The sequence below is a fragment of the Theobroma cacao genome, chromosome 9 (assembly GCF_000208745.1).
Source record: "Theobroma cacao cultivar B97-61/B2 chromosome 9, Criollo_cocoa_genome_V2, whole genome shotgun sequence".
Lineage (NCBI taxonomy): Eukaryota > Viridiplantae > Streptophyta > Magnoliopsida > Malvales > Malvaceae > Theobroma > Theobroma cacao.
Window position 1 is genome coordinate 8,896,021 of NC_030858.1, and position 25,235 is coordinate 8,921,255.

Consider the following 25,235-nt stretch of genomic DNA (forward strand, 5'->3'; position numbering starts at 1 on the left):
TAACTGCTAATTATTGTCCTTACCCTAACCAATGAATCTGCCTTTGATATTATTTTCAATTTCGTATTCTGAAACTAAAAGCATGTGTTGTATCAAATGAGAACAAAAGAAAAACAATATCTTATTTGATTAAACTCGTATACCAAATGAAGTAATATCAATTAGTAATATTCAATCAAGGCAAAAAAAACAAGCGCAGAAATATTAAATAATAATTCGTAATTATCTGAATTAAAAAAATATCTTGAAATTTTTAATTTCTATTTGAGTAAAACCCAAAAAAAAAAAGTTTAAGAGCATGATTTGCCCAGCGCCAGCGCCAGCAGCCAGCATTGCTGTTTTCTTTGAGAAGGAACTACACGCAAGATCGACACGTGTGTCGACTTCATAATGAGAAGAGGGTAAAGTTGTAAAATCGTAATTAGTTGAAAGCCCAAAAAAGCAAGAATTAAAAATTAAATCCAACATAGAGAAATTGTATCCACCGACACCCACTGGAGCGGCAGATGGGAAGTACCGGCTATAGCCGGTTACCTTTTTAGAACAGGCTGTTACCAGCGAAGAAAGACGTTTCAGAATGTCTCCTAGTTGTCCTTTTCATGAAAGAAACTGGTTAACTAGCAGCTGGATACGTGTAATATTGTTATTGCTTCGTTAAGCAAACGGTCAAACCGGAGTTAGACGGCTTTTCTTACAAGACCCAATGGTAGTCTGACATATCATTGAGCTCATGGTAGTACATTTTAAGTTCGTTTGGTTTTTGATGGACAGCAACAGTACGTGGCTTACGAGTCGTGGCTAAGAGCTAAACTGCTAGGTCCGGATGTTTATACCGTACTCACATAATTAATCTTTTTTTTTGAAAAGCTACTCACATAATTAATCTTTTACTTAAAAGATAAATATGCTTTGCAATAACTAAGTATTTTAGATTTATTAGCATTCAACTTATCTCTTTTGAAGATTATTTCACTTAATTTTTGTTTTGTTTAATCAATTATATCATTTATTATCACATGTTACTTCATTATATTTTCTTTATTTCTTTCTCTTATTTTTTAAAAATTATAAAAAACCTAATAATCATTCAATCAAAGAAAATGTTTTTTAAAAACAAAATCCTAATATTTCTATGTGTGTGTATATATGCATGTTTTATTTGTAATTTAAGAAGAAAATAATTATGTTTCCTTAGAAAAAACAAAAAGTTTAAAATAAAATTTAAGTTTTAATATATTAAGTAATTAACATTAACCAAAAATTAATTTGATTAATAGCCATTTGTGATTAATTGATATGTTTTTATTTAAAATTTTATATAAGATTTTATCAACTATACCATCAAGCATTTTCAATTGTATTGTTTTATTCAATTGAGTATGTTTTTATAGCACATATTATTTCATTTTTTCATGTTATATATATATTTTAATAATTAGGTAAAAGGGGATTCGAATCCTCCTTTTCATTGTTCAAGATATTGCAAAAATATATATTTTCTTAGATATTGAAATTGCAAATTTATTATATCAAAGTATTTAGATCAATGGTAAGAACATATATTTTCAGCTCAAAAAATTGAATTCAAATCTTCACTTATTCAAATAAAATTCCAAATCTATTTATGTTGTTAAGGTGTACATTTAGAGTGATAATCATGATTTAATCCTTTTCTCTTCCTTCTAAAACCTTTCTTCAACTCCTCTTTCAATCTCTAATCGAAAAGCCCGTCCACTCTCACTTTAATTTCCATTGATGGAGACAATGATTTTATTTTTTTTGTTTTTTACATAATTTCATTTATTATCACATGTTACAACTACCCAACGAGATCATATTGTGCTAATACATATTTTCTTTTCTTTTCTTTTTTTTGAAAATTTAGAATGATTAATAAATAGAAGAGAAAAGTGATTATTATTGTATATACTATTGGTGGAGTTTTTAAACTCCAAAATGGTGCCATTAAAGGGTTATCATATACATTGTTAGGATATATTTAAAAAAATAAATTAATATGATAAATAAAAGGATATGTATCACTATTTTAATACTGTTTGTGAAATTTAAAAATTTCATTGGCTATGTATATATAGAACAATAGTCCAAGAAAGTAAATATAATAAGAGAAAATATTTTAACAATTTTACAAGTAATAAAAAGAGTTTTTAAAAAAGATAAGATATAACCGAGAAGAAGAAGAAGAAGAAGAAGGCCATAAGCTGTGAGCCGCAAAGGTTGTGAAATGAGCAAGCCGAGTCCACTTAGGTAGTAGGCAGTAGCAACTGGTTCACCCGGTGAAGATCCTTACATCACGAAAAAGAATAATGACATTAAAATAAACAGAAAAAAGAAATGATAAAAAGACAAAGCCATTGAGCCCAAGAGCGAGAGTATTATACCAATAGCTGGAATGAGTGGAGAGATGATAGAGATGGCGTGTTGAATGGGCGAAGATTTTCACAGCTTTTGTCTAAGCCCTTCCCACACTTACATTTCCTTCTAAAACCTCTCTCTCCCTCTTGATCTGTGGAAAACATGGAAGCAAGTGCCGGTATGGTGGCCGGCTCCCACCGGAGGAACGAGTTGGTTCGGATTCGCCACGATTCTGATAGTGGGGTTTGTGTTTTCAGCTTGCCCCTTTTTAGTTTCAGCCCAGCCCTCTAGTTTCATTCTTTTATTTGCTTTGCATTGTGGTGTTTAGATCTGAGTTTGTTATCATGGAAAGTGACTTTTCAGCTTAAATGCTTAGACCGTTTTGTAGAAATGGAATTTGGGTAGTCGTTGCTTAATTTTGATAGCTTAACTTCGATGAGTTCGTTAGCGTTGAAAGTGATTTTATTGTTGGTTTAGATCTAAATGTTTGTTGGGTGAAAGTTCATTTACAGTTCAAAGTTTGGTATTTGTTTTGGTTAACTGAGGAAGTAAAGAAGTGGGTAGTGATCAAAATTGGATCTTGAAATTTTACTTATGTTTTTTAGCCTACGATTCATTTATTTGTCGTGTGGTGAAGTTCTTATTTTTACAATTTGTCATATTAGAATTCGATGATTTGCTGGGGCTCTGATTTTATTGGACCATATACGTGTCTGCATGATATTCCCTTTAACCTAATGGCTTTGTTTGGTTGAAGTGTTCAAATGTTGGGAATTCTAATAGCTATCAGTGTCTATTGATAATGCAGCCCAAACCGCTGAAGAATTTGAATGGACAGACATGTCAGATCTGCGGCGACAATGTTGGCCTCACAGCTGCAGGTGATGTCTTTGTTGCTTGCAATGAGTGTGCCTTCCCAGTTTGCCGGCCTTGTTATGAGTATGAACGGAAAGATGGGACTCAGTGTTGCCCCCAGTGCAAGACTAGATATAAAAGGCATAAAGGTTTGTGTTTTTGTTAGATTGTTTCCTTTTGAATTCTTTTTCATAATATGGCTTGTAACTTCTTATATCATGTTTGTAATAAGTAATGTCTGTATATTTCAGGGAGCCCCCGAGTTGAGGGAGATGATGATGAGGATGATGTTGATGATTTGGAGAATGAGTTTGATTATGCTCAAGGACATAGTAAGGCAAGACGACAGTGGCAGGGTGAAGATGTAGATCTTTCTTCATCCTCTAGACATGAATCTCAACAACCAATCCCCCTTCTCACCAATGGCCATTCGGTAGGCATTTTATGTGGTTCAGTTATTGATGTCATGAAGTTTTCATGAAGCTTGCACAGATGCTGTTGTTTTTCTTCTTTTAATACCCTCTCATCTATTATTGGGTGTTACGCACTGCTGTTTCAATCCCTGAGTTACAGTATTCAAGTTGGAAAAGTTTTGCAAGCCATGTGAAATCAAGTCATCCATTGTGGTTTATCTTAATTGAATTTTAATTGACAAAGTCATTTCATGCTTGCTTGGTTTTGTAGGATTTCTTATCTCCTTGCTAAATTTCCTTAAAAAAAAAAATTTCCACATCTATGCAGCAGCTATATGCATTGCAAGCTTGCTAGTTCTTTTGTTCATTAGCCATTGAACTTTTATGTATAGCCTGGTTTGATTTAATCTTAAGAAATGCTTTTTATATTTGTAAAAGTGACTGGTTTTGTTAATATATGCTCTGGTGATTTACACTGAGATTAGGATTCCTCTCTGGTTTTGATGTCATTTAGTAATGTTCTAGCATCTGATCATTTATGCTCACTGATAGGCCAACATTTTCAGGTTTCGGGAGAAATTCCATGTGCTACACCGGACAATGAATCTGTGCGAACAACATCAGGTCCTTTAGGTCCTTCTGAAAAGAATGTTAGTTCATCTCCTTATATTGACCCAAGGCAGCCAGGTAATTAAGTTCTTGAGTTTGTTTACAAGCTTTTACCTCATTCTTTTGAAGGGGTTTATGATCTGTCAATTGATAATGTTTTCTGTTCTTATAGTCCCTGTGAGAATTGTGGACCCAACAAAGGACTTGAATTCTTATGGCCTTGGGAATGTTGATTGGAAGGAGAGGGTTGAAAGTTGGAAACTCAAACAGGAGAAAAATGTGATGCAGATGAGCAGTAGATACCCTGAAGGGAAGGGAGATATAGAAGGAACTGGTTCAAATGGGGAGGAATTGCAAATGTGAGTTTATCTTGTCTGGAATAAGGCTAAAATTAGTTTACTCTGTTCCCTCAAGTGCTTTTGTATATCTTTTATGACCTTATAAATATACATCAACTTGATGATTTTTTTCCTCATATTTTTTGGGTAAAATTTGAGTTCTAAGTATTATTGCTTTATTATATTTCTATTTCCAGATGAAAATTATGTGCATTCCTTCTGATTTTGTAGAAAGAAATGATATGATTTTCACTAAGTTGCTCTCATCTATGTATTTAATCTTTGCATTTCTTTGAAGTTTCATACTTCTTGTACTGCAGGGCTGATGATGCTCGTCAACCTTTGAGTCGTGTGGTGCCTATTTCTTCGTCTCACTTGACCCCTTATCGTGTTGTGATCATTCTCCGGCTTATCATTTTGGGCTTTTTCTTACAATATCGTGCAACTCATCCCGTGAAAGATGCATATCCATTGTGGCTAACATCTGTTATCTGTGAGATTTGGTTTGCTTTATCTTGGCTTCTGGATCAGTTTCCAAAATGGTCTCCCATCAATCGTGAGACCTACCTTGACAGGCTAGCTTTGAGGTCAGTTCTATTACTTTTACTGATGGATTGTTGGTTATGTGGCTGAAATTTCTCTGGGCCTGTGTGTTGTTGGTGCTGTTGCCTGTTATCATACCACTGATAGTGGTTGGCTTTATTTTCTAGATATGATCGGGACGGGGAACCATCACAGCTAGCCCCTGTAGATGTTTTTGTCAGTACAGTGGATCCACTCAAAGAGCCTCCGCTTGTCACAGCGAACACTGTCTTGTCAATCCTTGCAGTCGATTACCCTGTGGACAAAGTAGCTTGCTATGTTTCAGATGATGGTTCAGCTATGTTGACTTTTGAAGCCCTCTCTGAAACTGCAGAATTTGCGAGGAAGTGGGTGCCTTTCTGCAAGAAGCACAACATTGAGCCTAGAGCTCCTGAGTTTTATTTTGCTCAAAAGATTGATTACCTAAAGGATAAGATACAGCCTTCTTTTGTGAAGGAGCGCCGTGCAATGAAGGTCAGTGTAAAGATACATAATTATGCTTAGGTGTGTGTTATGTTGTTGGGTATATATTAAATGTTTTCTTGAGAAGTTCTTTAATTGTCACATAAGTTTTCTGACACTTTTAGATATTACAAATTTTAGTTTTATGTTTTTGGTCTGGCTATTGACATGTTTAGGTTAAATTTGGGTGTTAACCTAGAATTAGATTTCTTTTAACATAATGCAAGTGCAGTTTATACCTTGAGATGAATGGAATGGTGGTAAAATATAAGACTATTTGAATTGGAGATAACATACAAAACAAAAATTTAATCAGTAAAGTATCATGTGCCTTGTGAAATATAGTTTCATGGATCTATTAAAATAGTTATTAGGACATAGGGGATATGTGGATGATTTCTTAAGTAAATGCTATTTTTGTGGGGATTTCTTGGTAAGCCTTGAGCTAAATAGTCCATGCAGTCAGTCTTTTCAGAAAATAAATAAATGAGCAAAACAAGTCCCCAGATGGCATCAAGAGAGTGCCAACCCAAGTACAAGGCGAATTTTTAGAATATGAGATCAATAAGCCATTTCACTTATACTCGCTGCTTCCTATTAAACTAGAAAAAAGAATTGTCTGCCACATTTTTTAACATGGAAAAGGTGAAATTTTCTTTCAACAGAGAGAATATGAAGAATTCAAGGTGCGGATCAATGCCCTTGTTGCCAAAGCTCAGAAAATGCCCGAAGAAGGTTGGACAATGCAGGATGGTACACCATGGCCTGGAAATAATCCTAGAGATCATCCAGGAATGATACAGGTTTTATCCTGCTACCCAGTCGTGTTTATATAAATTGGTTCTTTGATTTTCTTGACTATCATGGATCTTTTCATTTTCTAATGTATTTTTTGTGGAATGACAGGTGTTTTTAGGCCACAGTGGAGGGCTTGATACTGATGGAAATGAGCTACCTCGACTTATCTATGTTTCTCGTGAGAAGCGACCTGGCTTCCAACACCACAAGAAAGCTGGAGCTATGAATGCTTTGGTATGCCATTCTTGGCCCTTTTTCAGTTTCACCATGTTTTCTCTTAAGCTGTCACAGATGTCCTTCTTTTTTTTTTTTTGGGGGGGGGGGGAGGTTCTGTATATAATAAATGCGTTATTTAATCAAAGTGTTTTTGAGCATAATATTTATGGTTAGATGCATGCCTTTTAACCTGCCATAGTCCCTTTGCTGGATATTTCTTACTGAGGTATGTGTCGCATAGACGTCTGGGTTAGTTTTACATCAGGAATATCATTTAAGATCTTTGGCACATGCAACTTTGTAGGGCTAGAACTAATCTGGTTATCTTTGGATTTGCAGATTCGAGTTTCAGCTGTCCTTACCAATGGGGCATTTTTGTTGAATGTCGATTGTGATCACTACTTCAACAACAGTAAAGCTCTTAAAGAAGCAATGTGCTTCTTGATGGATCCCCTCCTTGGAAAGAAGACATGCTATGTGCAGTTCCCACAACGTTTTGATGGCATTGATTTCCATGACCGATATGCCAATAGGAATGTTGTGTTCTTTGATGTATGGTTCACTTAATTTGTCCTCAGGATAGAATTTATTTCCAATTACTAATTAGTTCATGGAGAATGGTAGTTCATTTTGAACTTGAATTTTGCAGATTAACTTGAAAGGGTTGGATGGCATCCAAGGTCCAGTCTATGTGGGAACTGGTTGTTGTTTCAACAGGCAAGCTCTATATGGGTATGATCCAGTTTTGACAGAAGCTGATTTGGAACCAAATATTATTGTTAAGAGTTGTTGTGGTTCAAGAAAGAAGGGAAAGAGTGGAAATAAGAAATACATTGACAAGAAAAGGGCAGCTAAGAGAACAGAGTCCACCATCCCTATTTTCAATATGGAAGACATTGAGGAGGGTGTTGAAGGTAGGCTTTCATCAAAATCTACTCCATTATTTCCAATTGATTTTGATTTGCTCTGCACCAGCATTAGATCCTATCAATTTGGTTTATTCATGAAATAATGTGAGGACTTCCCATTTCTGCATGGCTGCTACAAATATACATTATTTTGTGTTTCTCCAGCATCAACATTGTTCAAGAATCATGATCGCTTGAAAAGTCTGTAGTTTAAAAATTATGTTTAATACTGGATATTCCATTTTGATAAGTTGAGGATGAAGACGAAATGAATGACCAGTAGTGTTAGAATGCCCAAGGTCTGTGTGGTGTTGACTTCATTTATTGTGGTCTGCAGGATATGATGATGAAAGGTCTCTTCTCATGTCTCAGAAGAGCTTAGAGAAGCGATTTGGTCAGTCCCCGGTATTTATTGCAGCTACCTTCATGGAACAAGGAGGCATTCCGCCATCAACCAATCCTGCAACTCTTTTAAAAGAAGCAATCCATGTTATTAGTTGTGGATATGAGGACAAGACCGAATGGGGGAAAGAGGTCAGTGAAGTACCATGGCCTTTAATAGAATCTAAGCCAGCATCTCTTTTTATGTGCATTAACTTAGTCTCATTTTTCCTGCCACCAGATTGGATGGATTTATGGTTCTGTTACAGAAGATATTTTGACTGGGTTTAAGATGCATGCTCGTGGATGGATATCAATTTATTGCATGCCTCCTCGTCCAGCATTTAAGGGGTCTGCTCCTATCAATCTTTCTGACCGTTTGAACCAGGTTCTTCGATGGGCCTTGGGTTCTATTGAGATTTTGCTGAGCAGGCATTGCCCCATGTGGTATGGTTACAATGGAAGGTTGAAGCTTCTGGAGAGATTGGCATACATTAACACCATTGTTTACCCCCTTACCTCAATTCCTTTGCTTGCTTACTGTATGCTTCCGGCCTTCTGCCTTCTGACAGGAAAATTTATCATTCCTGAGGTAAGTGATTATTATAGCTTCACTTTTTGCTTAGAATGGGCTTTTCTCTTACATCCCTAACCCTGCAATCCTCTGAAAATTTTTGCCTCCCAATATATTAGAAGCCACCGGGACTTATGTTTTTCCTCCAATTTTTATGCAGATAAGCAACTTTGCTAGCATGTGGTTCATTCTCCTTTTCGTCTCCATTTTCGCCACTGGAATACTTGAGCTTAGGTGGAGTGGTGTCAGTATTGAAGACTGGTGGAGAAATGAACAATTCTGGGTCATTGGTGGGACATCAGCTCATCTCTTTGCTGTGTTCCAGGGTCTTCTGAAAGTGCTTGCTGGAATTGATACCAACTTTACTGTCACTTCAAAGGCATCTGACGATGATGGAGATTTTGCAGAGCTTTATGTTTTCAAATGGACAACCCTTCTCATCCCTCCAACCACGGTACTAATTGTGAACCTGGTGGGTATTGTGGCTGGTGTATCTTATGCGATAAACAGTGGCTACCAATCCTGGGGTCCACTTTTTGGCAAGCTTTTCTTTGCCATATGGGTTATTGCCCATTTGTATCCGTTCTTGAAGGGTTTGTTGGGTCGTCAAAATCGTACCCCTACAATTGTCATCGTGTGGTCTATTCTTCTAGCTTCAATCTTCTCCTTGCTGTGGGTGCGGATCGACCCCTTCACCTCTGATGCTACAAAATCTGCTGCTAATGGTCAATGTGGCATCAACTGTTAGTTTCATTTTGGGATTATTTTGTTGTGGTAAATGCTGTCTCTCCGTCCAGTTGGCTATCGTGTATATAAACAAGGGAAATTAAGATGTTACAGTCATATGCATGATATAAGCTATGACTGTATGTCTCAATGGATTTATATATTATGACCGATGGACATAAGACCAAGAACTCTATATCATCTGTTCACTTTCATTCTTCTACAAGGTGTTGCTGATGGTCTAAAGATGTTTTCGTGGTGCGGACCGAAGTTTGATCTTGATGTTGTGTAGTCCTATAATTTTTATACTTATTTCCTTTTTGCGCAGAGCATGTAGAGATATTTATTCGTCCAGTGCTATGAAAGGGACTTATTGTTATTCTTTTGTATTTTAGTGTCATGGTGGAAATTTTTATTAGATCATCCTCATATGGTAATAAAAATATCCTGATGTAAGTTTGGATTCCATTGAAAATGTCATGATGTTCTGAAATCATAAATTGGATGCTCTTAAGTTTGATGCCAAATTTATTATTTAGTTAAAATAATTGCAAAAAAAATAAAGTTTGATGCTAAATTTGGCCATTGCATACTTTGAAAAAGAAGAGAAATTGCCTAGCTAATTGCATTCACAATTTTCACTCGAGCAGCTTAATGAGGTTATTCTGCATGGTCTTTCCTGGTATTTAATGTAGCCCACCAAGTAATTATACACATTGGGTTTGAATGGGATTCACTTATGCCCATTGCCAAATCTTCTCAACCCATGAATGTGTAATTACATTCCCATTATTCCAATTTACAATCATGAAATTTTAATTATATATGTATTTGCTTCTCCACGGGGTCCCATAATTTGAAAGTTATTTTTTTATTATTTTGTATTTTCATTTTCATTGGAAAGAGTCTTAAGTCTGTCCAGGCCCATAAAACCCAATCCAACACAAACGAAAACGACGCCGTACAATTGCAAAAGAAGAAAGGAGGCAAAAACCCCAATAAAGAAGAGTGGGGGGACTGGTGAGGGGGGCTGAATTCAAGGGTTTTTGAGCCATAAAGTGAAAGCCTCCTAGACCTACTCCTCCTCCTCCTCCATTTGCTTGGTGAGCAGATTGATAAATAATTAGGGTTTTTTTTTTGTCTCTCCGAAGAAGAAGAATGGAGGGGATAACCGAGGGAGTGAACAACTTGAACATCACGGATTCATCAGCCTCCAACAAGAAGAACCGTATCCAAGTCTCTAATACCAAAAAGCCCCTCTTCTTCTACGTTAATCTCGCCAAGGTCCACTCTCCGTTTCCTTTCCTTTCCTTTATTTTTCTTTTTCTGGGTTTTTCTCAAATCTCTCTCTCTCTCTTGTTGATTTGTTTCCCCGCTTAGAGAGTTCTAGCACTATTACTTTTAAGTATGTTATTACTGTATGATAACTTTTATTTTATGAATTTGGGTTTTCATCAATTTTTTAACTGTATTAGGATAATTTTATGTCATTCTGTTTCATTGCTGGATGTTTATCTTCTTAATGCGAGATACCCATGTCTGTGTGTGTTTTCTTAAATAGAATAAAGAGAAAAAAATTGAAAAAAAAAAAAGCAGATTCTGCTTAGTTATTTAAGCAATTTTTTTGCTCCATTTTGGCAGAGGTACATGCAGCAACACAGTGAGGTGGAACTATCTGCTCTTGGAATGGGTATTCTTTCTTAGCTCCTTGTGCACTTTCATTCTATTTCAAATATGCTTGCTTTAGTAATTTTTTTGGAGGGGTTTACTGAAAGTAGCATCTATTTAGATGCTCTTGTCCCTATGAATTTTGGAATTCAGGTGGTTTTTCGGATTTCTTATTAGAAGTTATCCACTTAGGAGGGCGGAATCTGTTATAAATGTCGATAGGTGCAACTCTTAGTGACTAACACATTATGGGTGCCATGTATGCTTTTACTCTCATTAGCTTTATGATTGCCATGTTAACCCGAAGAACAAAATGACCATTTTCTTTTCTAACCCTGAGGTTGAAATAAAATGTTACCTTGACATGCAGACATGGTATGTGTACATTGTTTGTGTTATGTAAATTATGGATGTGTTTGGAATGTTGGAATACATATTGTTTAATTATTTCTTTTCTTGCTTTTCTTTACAACTTGCATTTAAATTCTGTCTACAGCTATTGCTACAGTGGTTACCATTGCTGAGATATTGAAGAACAATGGTCTGGCTGTTGAGAAGAGTGAGATTCTTACCCTTAACAAGATTTATTTTAGCTTTCATCTCATCTTGAGAACTGAAACTTACTATAATGTTATATATGCATCATATGCAGAAATCATGACTTCTACTGTTGACATGAGAGAGGAATCAGGAGGACGACCTGTTCAAAAAGCAAAAGTAAGTGGCAGATACAATATTTAGTGTTTAATTTTAAGTTACATTCGTCATGTGGCATATTAGACTGACCTCAATGCTTATATAAACAGAAGCTCTACTCTTTTGTATGTGAGTCTGTAAGACCAATTAAATATAGGGAGTCTATGAACTTGGGATTTGATTGTTGTGAGGTGATGAGACATTACTTCCGTTAATTGGTGGGATAGAAAAATAAGATAAAAACAGCAAATTATTATTATTCTTTTTTTGTATTTGCTTAGTCAAACCCACTCAGTGGTGTGATACTTTTGTCTGTAGGGGTTGGTGGGTGTTCTGTCCCTTAGTCATGGCCTCCTTGGGAACTGGGATTGGAATATTTACTTGTAATTCATAATGGATCTCATTATGTTTAGCGGTTTGGTCGAATTAAAAGTTTTGGGCCCTATTAGGTGGAATAATTTCTGTTGAGTTTCAAGTATGTTCAGTTGTTCACACCTATACTACTACCCATTTGTCAAAGGTGCTGTCACCGTTTAACCTGCTTAGTTGAGTGTAGAGGAATAGTTCTGATTGGGGTATATTATTTTACGAGTATGAAAGGCAGGTGAGTTAACTATGGTATGGTTGAAGTCTCAATGTACCAGTTTGGTCCATTTTTGATCACGTAGCTCATATTAATTTTCTTGAAATGTTTAAACTTAACTCAAGATTGAGAGGCTGACAGCATGGAGTTTATAATTTTGTAGATTGAAATACTGCTGGGGAAGTCAGAGAAGTTTGATGAGTTGATGGCAGCTGCTGCGGAGGAAGTCTTAGATAATGAGGAGCAGAGCTAAAGATGGAGATGATCCCTTAATTATAGCTTGTGTTACTTGATTGCGAGCATCTTTAACGGTTCTTTTCTTGATTGGTGTATGGAGTGAAGCTTACTAGCTGTGATGATATTTTTAGGAATTTTTGTAAAATACTATGGCCTCTTTGTTATTCAAAATTCAAAATTTGTTGCTAATCCCCTGCTTACTTAGTTGAACATTTGAAAAACTTTTGCCTTATGTTTAGATAATTTACAGATGTTGTCTTCTTGTTCCCTTCTTTTATCCATGTTTAGAAACGTTTTCTCCCTCCAAACAATATGATATATCTCTATATCTTAGCAATGGAGTATCGGGTCATGAAATTCTATGAGGAAGCTACATAAGTTTTATTTTGGATTATAGTAACCATAATTTTTTTCCATAAAAGCAAAATTGGTGGTTTTTCGGAAGCTATTTCCTTTAAACGTTCCGGTGAAAGAAATTGGATTAAATGTTCAATTTGAGGTTAAAATTTTTGGATTTTTATCAATTTAGAGCTAAATGCTTCAATTGTAACAATCAAGGTTAAACATTTTTTGTTGTTTACAATTAAGGGTTAAAGATGAGTGGTGTCCGGTGCATGTAGAATATGCGCATAACATGAATGTGGACTTGGAAGGATAAAATATAAAAAGGTAATTTTGTTAAAAAAAATTTTTATTATGACATATAAAAACTAAATTTTCAATATAACGTATAATAATTAAATCTTCAAAATGACGTATAACAATTAAATTTTCAAAGTAACGTGTAACAATTAAATTTTTAACATAATGTGTAATGACTATTTTGTAATATGATGTGTAACAACTAAATTTTCAATATGATGTATAATAATTATATTTTCAACGCGATTTTTTAATTGTGTGTGATACACGCCCATTCACCTGTCAACTTAACTCTTAATTAATTATAAAAAATCGAAGGCATTTGACCTTACTTTTTTGTTCTAGATTTTGTTTCTTTGACATAATACTCAAAAAAATTTATGAACTATTCAAAATTTAAATAAAATTTTTATTTTTTTATTATATTTAGTTAAGTTTTTATATTTTTATATTATATTAAATAAATTCTTGACTAATGACAAGTCAAAATATACACAATCATGTCATTATGTTATCTTAGATTTTTTATCTTTTAATTGAAAAGATGAAGATTCGAATTTTACTCTCCAAGTAGGGAATCATGCATCAATTAATGAGCTAAATACTTAAATGCTATGCCATATTAGATGTTCACAACGTCACATAAAATGAAATACTAACGCAACCGTTAATTATAAAGATTTATTTAAATTAAAATAAAAATTTAAATTTTTTTTTAAATAATTAAAACTTTTTTTTTTAAGTATTATACCCTTTCTGCTTTCCTTTCCCTTCCGGTAAAACTTTAATCTTCTAGAGGTGACAATCTGCCCCTCACTCTCTCTCTTTCTCTCTCTCCCTCTCTCTCTCTGTCTCTCACACACACACACACACGCAAACACAAAGTCAATGTTAATGTTGTTTTATTCCCTTAAATTTTATGAGAAAAGTTGGTGCAACTGCAAAAGAAGCACAGGGCAACCACGTGGTGCTGGGTATTTGTTGTCAGTTGTCCATTTCTGCTGGCCATGCAGATGAGACATTTTGAAGCCAGTGAGACCTCAAACCGAATAATAATAATAATAATGATAATAATATCCTTCACATCCACCATCGGTGAGGAAGTCCTGGTAACATGAACATAGATGAAAGTGTTCTTACGAAAGGTAAAAATAGTCGTGGTGATTATAGCTAGCACTTCCAAGATGCTCCTATATTTCCATTGTTGTCTCGCTTCGAGGCAAGTAATGCAGTAAATTATACAGAAAAATGTTAAAGAGTAACAATTTCTGTACATACTGGAAAACATGCAAGGAATGGCAGAAATAAACAAGTTCTAAACAGCACTCAAAAAGTCTCTCATTCTTCAAATATAATTTTATTTGTCTCCAATGAAAACTGTATGCCAGTTAAATTACTTTCAATATCATCTCCTACCTTGCAAAAGCCGCTACCTGAACTGAGCCCTCAACAAAAAAAAAAAAAAAACCAAAATTCAGCAGGAGAAAATATAAAAAAAAAAAGATGAACCTAAAATGTATGCCAGCTCATTCCTCTGATCCAAAAGATGAGTTTAATCCCTTGGACGAGATCCTATGCTTCCTCATCTTTCTCTACAAGTATCCTTTTGCATGCTTCATAGCACATGAACGAAATCCCAGCAGCAGGTACCAACTTCATGCAACTAGGACCCAAACCTTTATATAGACCATGAATCCCTTCTTGTTCAAGAATGCTTGAGAGTGCATGCAGTACATTCTTGTAGACCTGTCTTCCATTGAGAGCTCCAACCTGCATGTGCTTGCGAGCCACCTCAAGTGGGAAAGTTGCACTACTTGAAATAGCCCCAGCTAGTGATCCAATTAAAAGGGTTTCAATATTGCCGATTTTCTCCTCCTTGAAAACTTTCCTGTACACTTTCCGTAAAGTATCGTATGCAAAATAATTAGTGGCAGCATACGGAATTACTCCAATGAGACTAGGAGCAAGGCCTCTGTAAAGTTCAGCAGGGCCCTCCTTTTGCAGTATTTTTAAGAAAGCATCAACTATACCATCATACATATTTTTCTGAAAAATTAACAAATCTCGGATGTTAGTGAAAAAATACCATTTTTACTCGGTGAATTTAAAAATATAGATTGCCTTTACCTCAATGGTTAATCGAGTCTTAACTAGCTCAAGAGGATAGGTGCACAAAGTTGAGCTGACTCCAGCACACGCCCCTGCAATTAATGAGGCAGGAATGGGAACCTTTGGTTCTTCCCCAGGTTTGGGAGATAACTGCTTATTCACGGTATCAAAAGCAAATAGCTGCAGATAATGAAGTTCAGGCATAGGGAATTAGTATTTGAACATGTTAGGAAAGATGATTACAACATAGGATGCTAATATCTGGAAAGATGCAGCGGAGTTTCTCCATTACCATCTTGTAGGCCAATTTACTTAAAACAAGAAAAATTAATTAACAATGGCTCAATTCATGTGTAAGTTTCTTTCTTAATGGTACTGAGATGACACATAAAAAGGAGCAAAGACTGGATATAGTGCAATATTTAATTGCTTTTATTAGTGAAGTAGCCAAGATATTGCATGCATTTGATACATAGCAAGTATGAAACTACCAACAAGCAAACACCCCTCTGGCTAATAATAAAAAGAAGAATGCAAGCATGAACTCTTAGAAAAGCTTGCTTCAAACCTATATATGAATTCATGCAACAAGCTCCTACCAGATAATTGAGTTTAGGAATTAAATTACAAAAGCAAAACCAATGATGATAAAATAGTACGAAGCATAGAACTAATCACAGCAATTTTCACCAACAAGTGATTTGTAAAAAGGGATAATGTTCAATTTGGCCATTGTAGTTTAAGAAAATGTCTTATGTGATACTTATACAAAAAATTTTTTTAATGTGATAACCAAACTTTTATTTCGTGAAACAATCTACTCCAATCCATAATGCCGCTAACAAAACCTCTTGACATGACTGTCAACCATATATGAAACATGGCTGAATAAAAGCCACATCACCTACTGGGGTCATCTCAATTTGCTTACATGATGACGTGTCTACCACATGGCACACACATGACAGTCACATGTCATATAATTACTCATCCCTCTCTTTGGGGGAAATTTATTGGCTGGTTTTAGGGTTTAAAAAACATCAAAACCAAGAGCTGTACCTGAAAAGCCCTAATTTTCCTAGTTCTCTTCCTTCTTCCATAAAAAATCCCCCAAAAGAAAGAAAAGTGAAAATGAAATGTACAAAAAAGGTGATCACTGCAAACGAGAAAGGCTAGGAGATTCAATTGGGTTTTACGAGTTAATTCGATTGCCGCCAAGAGATTCAAATGGTTTTTCCCAACCCCACTAGACTCACTTGATTTGCTTTTCTTTAAAGCTTTCCTTTTTTTTTCTTGATCTCTTGCAGAAGGCACTCAGACTTCAATTCTGGTGGTAGTTGAATCTCCTAGCTTTTCTTGCAAGATCAAATCAAGTGAGTCTAGTGGGGCTGAGAAAACCTAGTCAAATCTCCTATTGGTTGTTGAATAACCTTGTACAGCCACATAAGCAAAGGGAGGGAGGGAGCAATAATTTTATGACACGTGGGAACCACGTGCGTGGGAACCACGTGCTTGCATGTGACATCCATATAAGCAAATTGAGATGACCCTAATGGCTAACATGGCATTTTTGGTCATGTGTTAGATTTTGGTTGGTTGCCAGCCTCGTCATCAAGTTTCATTAATAATGTTATGGGTTCGAGTAGATTGTTACATGGAATAAGGGTTTAGATACCGCATTGAACAATGTTTTAGTATAAGCACTACATTAGACATTTTCTTAAACGACAAGGGCCAAATAGGATATCATCATTAAAAATGACAACAATAATTGTTTTGTCCACCTCTTTCATTTGTTAAAGAGTTTATTCTTGAGAAAGATAAGAATCAGTTAGAAATTAGCAGTAGAAGAAGATGACATATAAAGGCTTAAAATTTAGTAATGAATCATGGTACACAATTTGAAAATGGAAAAAAAAATATATATTCCCTGATCCTTTGCTCTCAGGGTGCCACAATTTTCCACCCACTGTATTTACAGTTTCAAGGTTGTGTCATCACAAAGTGGTTCCCTAAAGGATTAATGGCTGATGTTCTTTATCAAATTTCTTAGACAAGGCAAATGGAGCTCTGTTTCACTATCCACTTAGAAAACTACCACTCTGATGTAATAAAGGTGGCAATCTATACTTTTTCTTGAACAGAGAGCCTCATTCTTAAAATGAGATTATCCAGAAACACCAATACAACAATAAAGTATAAATTTGCAACTGCAATACGTCAGTTCACAACCACTAGAACAAACAAGATATGCAGTTTGACACAATAAATAACAAGCGAAAAGGCTGACATCAAGAAAACAGAAGCTAAAAAGGTGCATATTAAGTATACAAGTGCATTACATAATAGAAAGCAAACAATACTAATTTGACTCATTCGCATTCAAGAAAACCTAGTAATGAGTATACATATGAACCAAAATACACTAAAGCAAAAAGAACACCACAAAGCTCAAAACCAAGCAATTGATTAACCAACATACTTAATAGTATCCAGTATCACAAAACCATAAACAAACTGAATTAAATTCATAAAAACACAATAAGAATTCATGGATTAAATACCTCTATCGCCTTGCTAGGTGCAACTCGAATCACATTAACCAGATTGCCCCTAAACAACCCTTTCCAACCATCAGTCTGCATTATATTATGGAACACCTCAGTTGTAGAATTCCCACTAGTCCCAACCATCAAATGCGTCCTTATTGTCTCCAATGGCGCAACGCAGGTCCTTGAAACCGCCCCCGCTATGGCACCGCTTATTAACCTTCTTAATGAAGGATTAGAAACCTTGATTTTCAGTTTTAAGCCAACTTCTTTCTTCTTCTTCTTCAAAGCTACTTCACCTTCTGGTAATCCAACAACCCGAATTTCCTCTTGTGATGGTAAATACTTCACAAACAAATCGGAAAATGGAGCTTTGATTCCACCATTGTCACGGGGATTTGGGGAGCTTGGTGAAACGCCAAATCCCATTCCCATTTGACCAACGCTTGCAAATAAGCCACCTGGATATAAGTGATTCCGTTCCAGACTCCATTCAGACCCCAAATCAGATATAGAGAAAAACCCATCTTTTTTATCATCAAACAACTGAATTCCTCTCTTGCCCATGATTTTTAAAACTTTAAAAAATATTAAAAAACGAAAAAAAAAACAGTTTTTTTTTCCTAGGGTTTATTGAATATCAAAATCCGTTTTTCTCATTGTTTCAAGAGAATTGAGAGTGGTTTCTACGCTAAGATTCGATTTTGAACAAATGAGTGCCTAAAAAATCTATTTTTGAGGTATAGGTACAAGAGAAAATCAAGTTTTTTCGAAAAATCCAAAAGAAGAGGCGATGAAAACAAGAGACAATAGAAAATTTAGAAGCCTTATAATGAAAGAAAACGAAAAGGGAAAAGGAAGAGAGAAGAGAGGAGGGTAGGTGAATGAATCTGATTCTCTCAGGCTCTTTTTTTTTTTTTCCTCCTTTTCTCTCCGAAAAGACAATGACGCTGGACTCAGGCCTGTGGGAGTGTCAAAAGGTATTATATATATAGTAGGGTTGCCTTGGTTTGGTGGGTTAGGAGTTTGGAAGGCAGGTGTTAGGTGTTTATTGTACTTCCTTTTCTCTTCTCTACTGTTGCTTTGGAGATTTAAGTAATTTCGATGTTCTTTGAATATTGGTTTTTTTTGGGAACTCGGACAATCGATGCATATAAGTTTTTAATATTTTGCAGTGATTTTACGCAAATTTAGTGCTTTATATTTGAATTATAAAATTTTATACGACCCACAAGGGCAAGGCCGCCCCTGAATTGATTATCCTCTTTCGAAAATATAGACAAATCCACTTTCCAGTCAGCACTCAAAACCACTCAATTCTGCAAGCCAAGCAGGAAGGATCTTCTGCTGATGCTGGCTTTGTTTGTTATTTATCTCTGGGCGTTTTTTCTAAACCTAAGCCCAACGGAGGAAAGCCCATTTTCCAACTTTTGGCAGTTGGCCCAGTACTTAAATTTCTCCCCTCATGTATTATATTTTAACCTACCACTTAAAAAAAAATTCTACATTATTAAAAAAATTTAAACAAATTTTTATTCTTTTATTACCTTGAATCAAGTTATCGTATTTTTATTTCTAATTAAATAAATTTTTATAATTAATAATTAAATATTAATTATTAATTTTTATACTACGTAACATGTTGATAATTATAGTAAATGATGATATAATTATATAATATTTTTACTTTTTATTTAACGTCACGTGAGTATAAAATGATAAATATCATTATGATTAATATTATTTAGTCAACTATTATTTGATTAAATATAAAAAGGAATTTATTTAAAAATTTCTTAAATAATTCAAAAACTTTATAAAACATTATGTTTTATATTTATATATATATTTTAGATTTTAGTTCACTTTTACCTATACATTCCCTCACCAAGTTTTCGCATCTCATCAACAAAACATAGGGAAGTATAAAACTGGAAAGGGGATTTGTTTTCGAAGACAGGGGGTTTGAATAATGAAATCAATCCCCCTAATAAATAATTAATAGACAGTGGAACATTTATCTTCCCAAGATTGAGGTTTGGTTTCGAGTAAGTCAAAAAAGTGGGGGGAGAAAAAAAAAGGACAGAAAAAGAAAGATGATACTATTTCACGACTACAGGACTAGATTAGTATCAAGCATCAACACTTTGTTGAAAGTTAGGCATGTTCTCTGAGGTTTCTTTCCTGCGACGGTGGGGTCAACTTTGTCGTGTCCCTGCAAATTTGAAGCAACAAAAACACGTGCGGACGCCTGCTGCTGTGGCTGGGAAGTGGTTGAACGTTGTCCTCTAAAGCAATGTTCAAACGTAAATAAACTTTTGTTATATTTTTGTGTTAATGACATGAATTATTTTTTTATTTTGATATTATTATTAAATTTTAAATGATTATATAATTAAAAATAACTTAATAATAAGTGAGGATTTTTTTGTCATATTTATTTAAAACACCCACACTTACTTGATCTAAAATTTCAGTAAGCACCGTTCTTATACTCCTTTACTTCAAAATGGTCACATATTAGCCATTTGAACAAGCAGGACAGAGCATCAAACTAAACCTCCTAAATGGCATTTAACTTTCTCAAATTTTTATTAGCAGAAAAATAAAGAAAAACTAAAAATGTTTAATCAATGTTAAGTTTTTGAAACTCTTCACTCAAATTTTAAAAATTATAAATAATTATAATTTGATAAATTTTTTAGATATATGACACAAGAATTACATTTAATAATATAAACTTATAAAAAAAAATGAACTTAAAGTTGGCAGAAAACATGGTTGAATTAGAGTCTGAAGCCTAGTTTCAAGGCCTCGTCCACAACTCTTCACTATTACATTCAATAATTACTATAACTCTCATTATTCCGGTGAAGAAATGCAGTTGTTCTCTCCCACGTTCATTTGTTTGGTACTGATTTGCACTTTTTTTTTGAGACATGGTACAAATAAGGCCCAACCCAAGGGCAACATACTTCATAGAGATGAAAGCGGAGGTGTCATTGTCAATGGGTGACTTTGGGCCTTCAACTGGACCTTAGTTTTTCAAAGCTAAACCCAACCCATCTACTTTTATCCAAAAAACAATTAAAAATATATCTATATTCATATTTTGAAACTTGTCTCGTATATTAGAATTAAATTCAAATAACAACTATGTATATTATTTATTCAAAGATAATAATCATTTCAGAACCAATGATGCTAAGATTTAAAAAAGCTTAGCATCAGTCTGACTAAAAACTAATTGAACTTTCTGATTAATAGATTTTAATAAAATTATTCGTACTTTCTCACGTTATAAAATTCTTAAATGAAATATTATCTCATGCAGCGATAATGAGTTAAGAAGGTTGTAATGCAACATGTTTGTTAGGTTATTTTCAAAGATATTAATATAATTATTGAATGAATGCATGATATTAATAACTCTATAAATCCATATACGAAATTTAAAAACTTCAACCCTTGTGTATAGAATAAAAATTTTATGATAATACTATTATCTGATATCTCCACCAAAAATGAACGGTGCTTGTTTACAAGTTTTCCGTTTGGTCTTGTATATATTTGATAGTAGATAGCCCCACAATCTGCTGGGTGGAATAAGCCGCCTGATTAATGAATACAGCTAGTGCTTTATCCTCTGAAAAAGTGCATGCCCAGTTGTAAGTGGGTGGGTGTGGTGGGGTTTCATCACTGATATTTTGGCCGTTAATTTTGGCATTAATTGCAACAAGTAACTTCTACGTTCAGCTTCCAGCTATCAAGGAGGAGATTTTGCCCTACAACAAGCATCACAGAGAAAATTGTCTTCCCTAGTATGAGTAACAGCCAAGTTTGGAATCACTGAGAGGCGATCCAAGAGAATATGCCCTAACTTGCAGCTGTAGTTGACACCAAACTCCCATTACCCTTGTTTACTCCTTCCTCATCCCTATTAGCCATTAAAATATAGCTTAGGTTGTCTGTAACCTCTCCTCTTATATCATGGAGAATTTGAATATTATTGTCTGGATGTTTTATTGATGAAGCATGTAGCGTTTAAATACAGGTTAAAATATTAATACAAAAGGAAAGGAAATATTTACAATAAATTGCTACTTAAAGTAAAGTCATTAGTTATACCATAAATTAAGGAATTAGAAAAATCAGTCAATGTTTACAGCGTACAAATAAAGAGAATAAGATCACCGAGTCAAACTTCCCTTATGAATGAATCAGGAAGCTTTGGGTCTACCACATCCATAGAAATGCCTTGCTGGTTCTCCCTCTTTTTTTTTTTTTTTAATTATTATTCAAAGAAGCAGGCAAGCCTGCTACAAAAAGTACAAACTGCACAAGGCAACAGCATTGTTTGTGAACACAGAATAACAACAAACCAATAAAAAGAAACAACTATAGTAACATGTATATCTTCCTCTACCACCTGGTCAAGCCTACTTCTAATAACTGCCTTGCTGCGATTTAGAATGACAGAACTAGAATTGCATCTCTTCTCCTTCCATGAAATTTGCTGTTTCATTCCATCCAAATATAGATAAGCACTCCAAGTAAGTCTAAGTATGACTGCAATCAAAGCTTTTTCCTCTGCTGTGTCGAGCTGAGTTCATTGAGCCAATTTCCTACTTGTTTTTGTATGCCACATATCATAATCCTTTTGTTCTTTGAAGGGATACGGGGAGAAAAATTAAAAAGGAGGATTGGGTTGAGTTTAGTGAAAAATCACTCAAATTAAATACTCCAAAAAGAGAGATTGGAATTGATGTTATAATAACCCTTTCATTGCATAATATATATTAGTTTAGTATACACCAAGGTTGTGTTTAATAAAAAAAAATATGATTATATTATATATATATATATATATAGTTTATTATATATATATATATATATATATATATATATATATATCGTAAAAACCGAATCAATATGATACTAACTCAACTGAAGTCTTCATTCGTTTTTGTATGTTAGTTTAGTATATACCCTTTCATGGCACGTTTATAGGTTCTAGATATAAAACGTATTGATAATTTTTTTTTTGAAAAGCTAAAACGTGTTGATCACTAATGGTATATATGCCAACTTAAGAATCACGCATGATTCACGATGTGATGAATCTATATATATATATAGTAATCGGTTGTGTAGAGAATTGGAATCAAGTTAGCATTCTCATCTCTATTTTATAATAAGTTAAACAAAACAATAAAGTGTCAAAAGTAGCCTTATACTCCCTTGATTGACGAGTTATATATATCTATCATCTAGAAGAAAGGGAACAATGAGGGTGGGATTTCTACGTATCCACACAATGACACAAGAAAAATAGAAAATTCACACGATAAGCTATATTCTTCTTTTCCCTTTTTAGTTGGTTGTTTTCCAAATCCTAGTATATAAACTTGACTGGACTTTGTTTTCCTTCAACATAATAATTCACCTTAATTTCCATTTTCTGAAACCATGGCTCTCTTGTTGGTGGCGATGGTATTAAGCTTATTGGGCAGAGAAGTTCTTGGGGATGTTGGAACTGCCGCATCCTATGATCCTCCCTACATACGTGAGTAAATCCTACCTTTTTGCTTGTATTTACAAAATGCTACTACCGTATATAATTGAAGCCTGAATGCGAAACATGTCAGAACTTACAGTTACCAACTAATGGTGAGGTTTAGGTTTAGCTGTCAAAGCTTAACTTAGGTGGTAAAAGAGAGATAAGATATGAATAAAATTCCTAAATTCGAATCCAAATGCTATTTTTGGTACCAAAGAAGGTGGACTCTGTAGTATAGAGCTAGGTTTCTAATGGTAACGACATATAAAGGAAAGATTTTGCAAGCTTTTTTCATTTATCATTAATTTATTTCTATTACTATTATTATTTTAGTTTTGAGAAAAGAGTATTCAAACTTAGTGCATGTTTGGCCTAACTTTTTTTCAACTTATCTACTTCTTAAAAACAAAAGCCAAGTCAAACATGATTTTTTGATAAACTCATAAAAAAGTTAAGAACAAAATTTTTAAAAAAAGAACTTAAAAAAAAGCTCTAAGGAGGAGCTTTTTCTTTTCTTCTTTTAAAAATATAAGAGAATTTTTATTTTTGTTTCAAAAATATCCTCATTTATTAAAAATAATTACAATATTACTCTCTAAAAAAAAAATACCTTCTATGATAATTTTAACAAAAATTATAACTTATAAAAAGAAATTTACCAAACAACTTTACCTTAATTTTAAAAGTTATTATTTTTCACAAGAGTTTCATAATAACTTTTAAGTTAGAAAAAAATCAGGCCAAACAGGCTCTTAAAGTCTTTTGAGCATGGAACATATACAACTACTATTAAATCAAATATTTGGATGCATCATTAATTTATTAGTAGTATATGAATTATTGGTCACGTTGCAAAATTGTGCAGGCCAATGCAGCACTGTGAAATATACGTTTGTCTCAACTTTCTGATTTGTTTTTTTTTTTTTTTTGTTTCCCCTTTAACCTCAATTTTTATTCAGCTACCAAGTGCTATGGTAATAGTGAAGACCAATTTCCACCAGGAAATTTGTTTGTCGCTGTGAGTGAAGGACTGTGGGATAATGGTGCTGCTTGCGGGAGGCGTTACAGAGTGAGGTGTTTGAGTGGCAATGGAAGGCCATGCAAAAGTGGTAATATTGATGTGAAGGTGGTGGATTTCTGCCCTAAATCGCCATGTCCAGCCACCATGGTCATGTCCAATACTGCTTTTAACGCCATCTCGCGTCCTGGTGGCAGAATTAACATAGAATATGTGCAGTACGTTAATCTCTACTACGTACCTCTAATCTTTCTCTTCTATGCTCAAATACCTTATCTACATATATGAAGCTAAATTATTTTTGTGATTTTCTTGCAGGGTATGACTTGGTTCGACCTAAGTTCCATCTGCAGCTGCTTAATTATACTTAAAGGCCGATGTATAATGACTAATGCATGCTTATATATATCGTGCTTGATGAACTTGTCTTTTCATCCCTACGTGTTTCTTATTTGTAATTGCCTATTTAATCAATAATATTGGAATATAAACAGAATTGTGCAGTATATTTAGCAGTTCTTCTGACAATTGACATGCTTTTATTTTAACAACTTACATGCCAAATGAAAATCTACGTACTAAGAAGTAAAAATCGATGCCAATAGCAACACCCAGCAAATATATTCACGAGCAAGTTTTCACTATCTTAATTTTATTTGACCTTGTACTATATGCTATGGGTAAATGCTTTTAAAGATTGTATTATTTATTTTTTAATTTCTTCTTAATTCATGTCCACCTTCTAATTATGTAGACATTATATTCATTTATACTGATATTAATAAATTCATCAATTTTTGAATGTTCATATAATTTTCTTGAATATGATTTAAATTATTATCGTTTTGTTTGGTGGAAATTTTAATTATTTGTTTTTTATTTATTATGGAAAAAATAAATAAATAACAAGAGATAAATAGCATAAGTATTGACTA

At 34.2% G+C, this 25,235-nt stretch overlaps 4 protein-coding genes and 1 long non-coding RNA gene across 5 annotated transcripts; 3 read left to right on the forward strand and 2 right to left on the reverse strand.

Moving 5' to 3' along the window:
• On the reverse strand, window positions 2,092-2,533 carry LOC18588995. Its single transcript, XR_001929540.1, has 2 exons — window positions 2,403-2,533; window positions 2,092-2,306 (listed from the first exon to the last, which is right to left on the reverse strand). It is a non-coding gene; the product is annotated as an uncharacterized LOC18588995 (long non-coding RNA).
• Window positions 2,371-9,704, forward strand: LOC18588994 (cellulose synthase A catalytic subunit 1 [UDP-forming]). The gene is made up of 14 exons (XM_007013780.2): window positions 2,371-2,619; window positions 3,185-3,380; window positions 3,483-3,664; window positions 4,211-4,331; window positions 4,426-4,612; window positions 4,912-5,178; window positions 5,302-5,647; window positions 6,301-6,438; window positions 6,542-6,667; window positions 6,989-7,201; window positions 7,299-7,563; window positions 7,895-8,091; window positions 8,180-8,530; window positions 8,673-9,704. The coding sequence occupies exons 1-14, from the start codon at window positions 2,539-2,541 to the stop codon at window positions 9,258-9,260; spliced, it is 3,258 nt and encodes a 1,085-aa protein (XP_007013842.1). The 5' UTR covers window positions 2,371-2,538; the 3' UTR covers window positions 9,261-9,704.
• LOC18588996 (uncharacterized protein At2g34160) lies at window positions 10,244-12,699 on the forward strand. The gene is made up of 5 exons (XM_007013782.2): window positions 10,244-10,522; window positions 10,880-10,928; window positions 11,403-11,465; window positions 11,559-11,623; window positions 12,349-12,699. The coding sequence occupies exons 1-5, from the start codon at window positions 10,397-10,399 to the stop codon at window positions 12,436-12,438; spliced, it is 393 nt and encodes a 130-aa protein (XP_007013844.2). The 5' UTR covers window positions 10,244-10,396; the 3' UTR covers window positions 12,439-12,699.
• On the reverse strand, window positions 14,381-18,874 carry LOC18588997 (adenine nucleotide transporter BT1, chloroplastic/mitochondrial). The gene is made up of 3 exons (XM_007013783.2): window positions 17,738-18,874; window positions 15,192-15,353; window positions 14,381-15,110 (listed from the first exon to the last, which is right to left on the reverse strand). The coding sequence occupies exons 1-3, from the start codon at window positions 18,287-18,289 to the stop codon at window positions 14,637-14,639; spliced, it is 1,188 nt and encodes a 395-aa protein (XP_007013845.1). The 5' UTR covers window positions 18,290-18,874; the 3' UTR covers window positions 14,381-14,636.
• LOC18588998 (EG45-like domain containing protein) lies at window positions 23,154-24,808 on the forward strand. Its single transcript, XM_007013784.2, has 3 exons — window positions 23,154-23,288; window positions 24,242-24,518; window positions 24,619-24,808. Exons 1-3 carry the CDS (start codon window positions 23,192-23,194, stop codon window positions 24,623-24,625), a joined length of 381 nt encoding a protein of 126 aa, XP_007013846.2. The 5' UTR covers window positions 23,154-23,191; the 3' UTR covers window positions 24,626-24,808.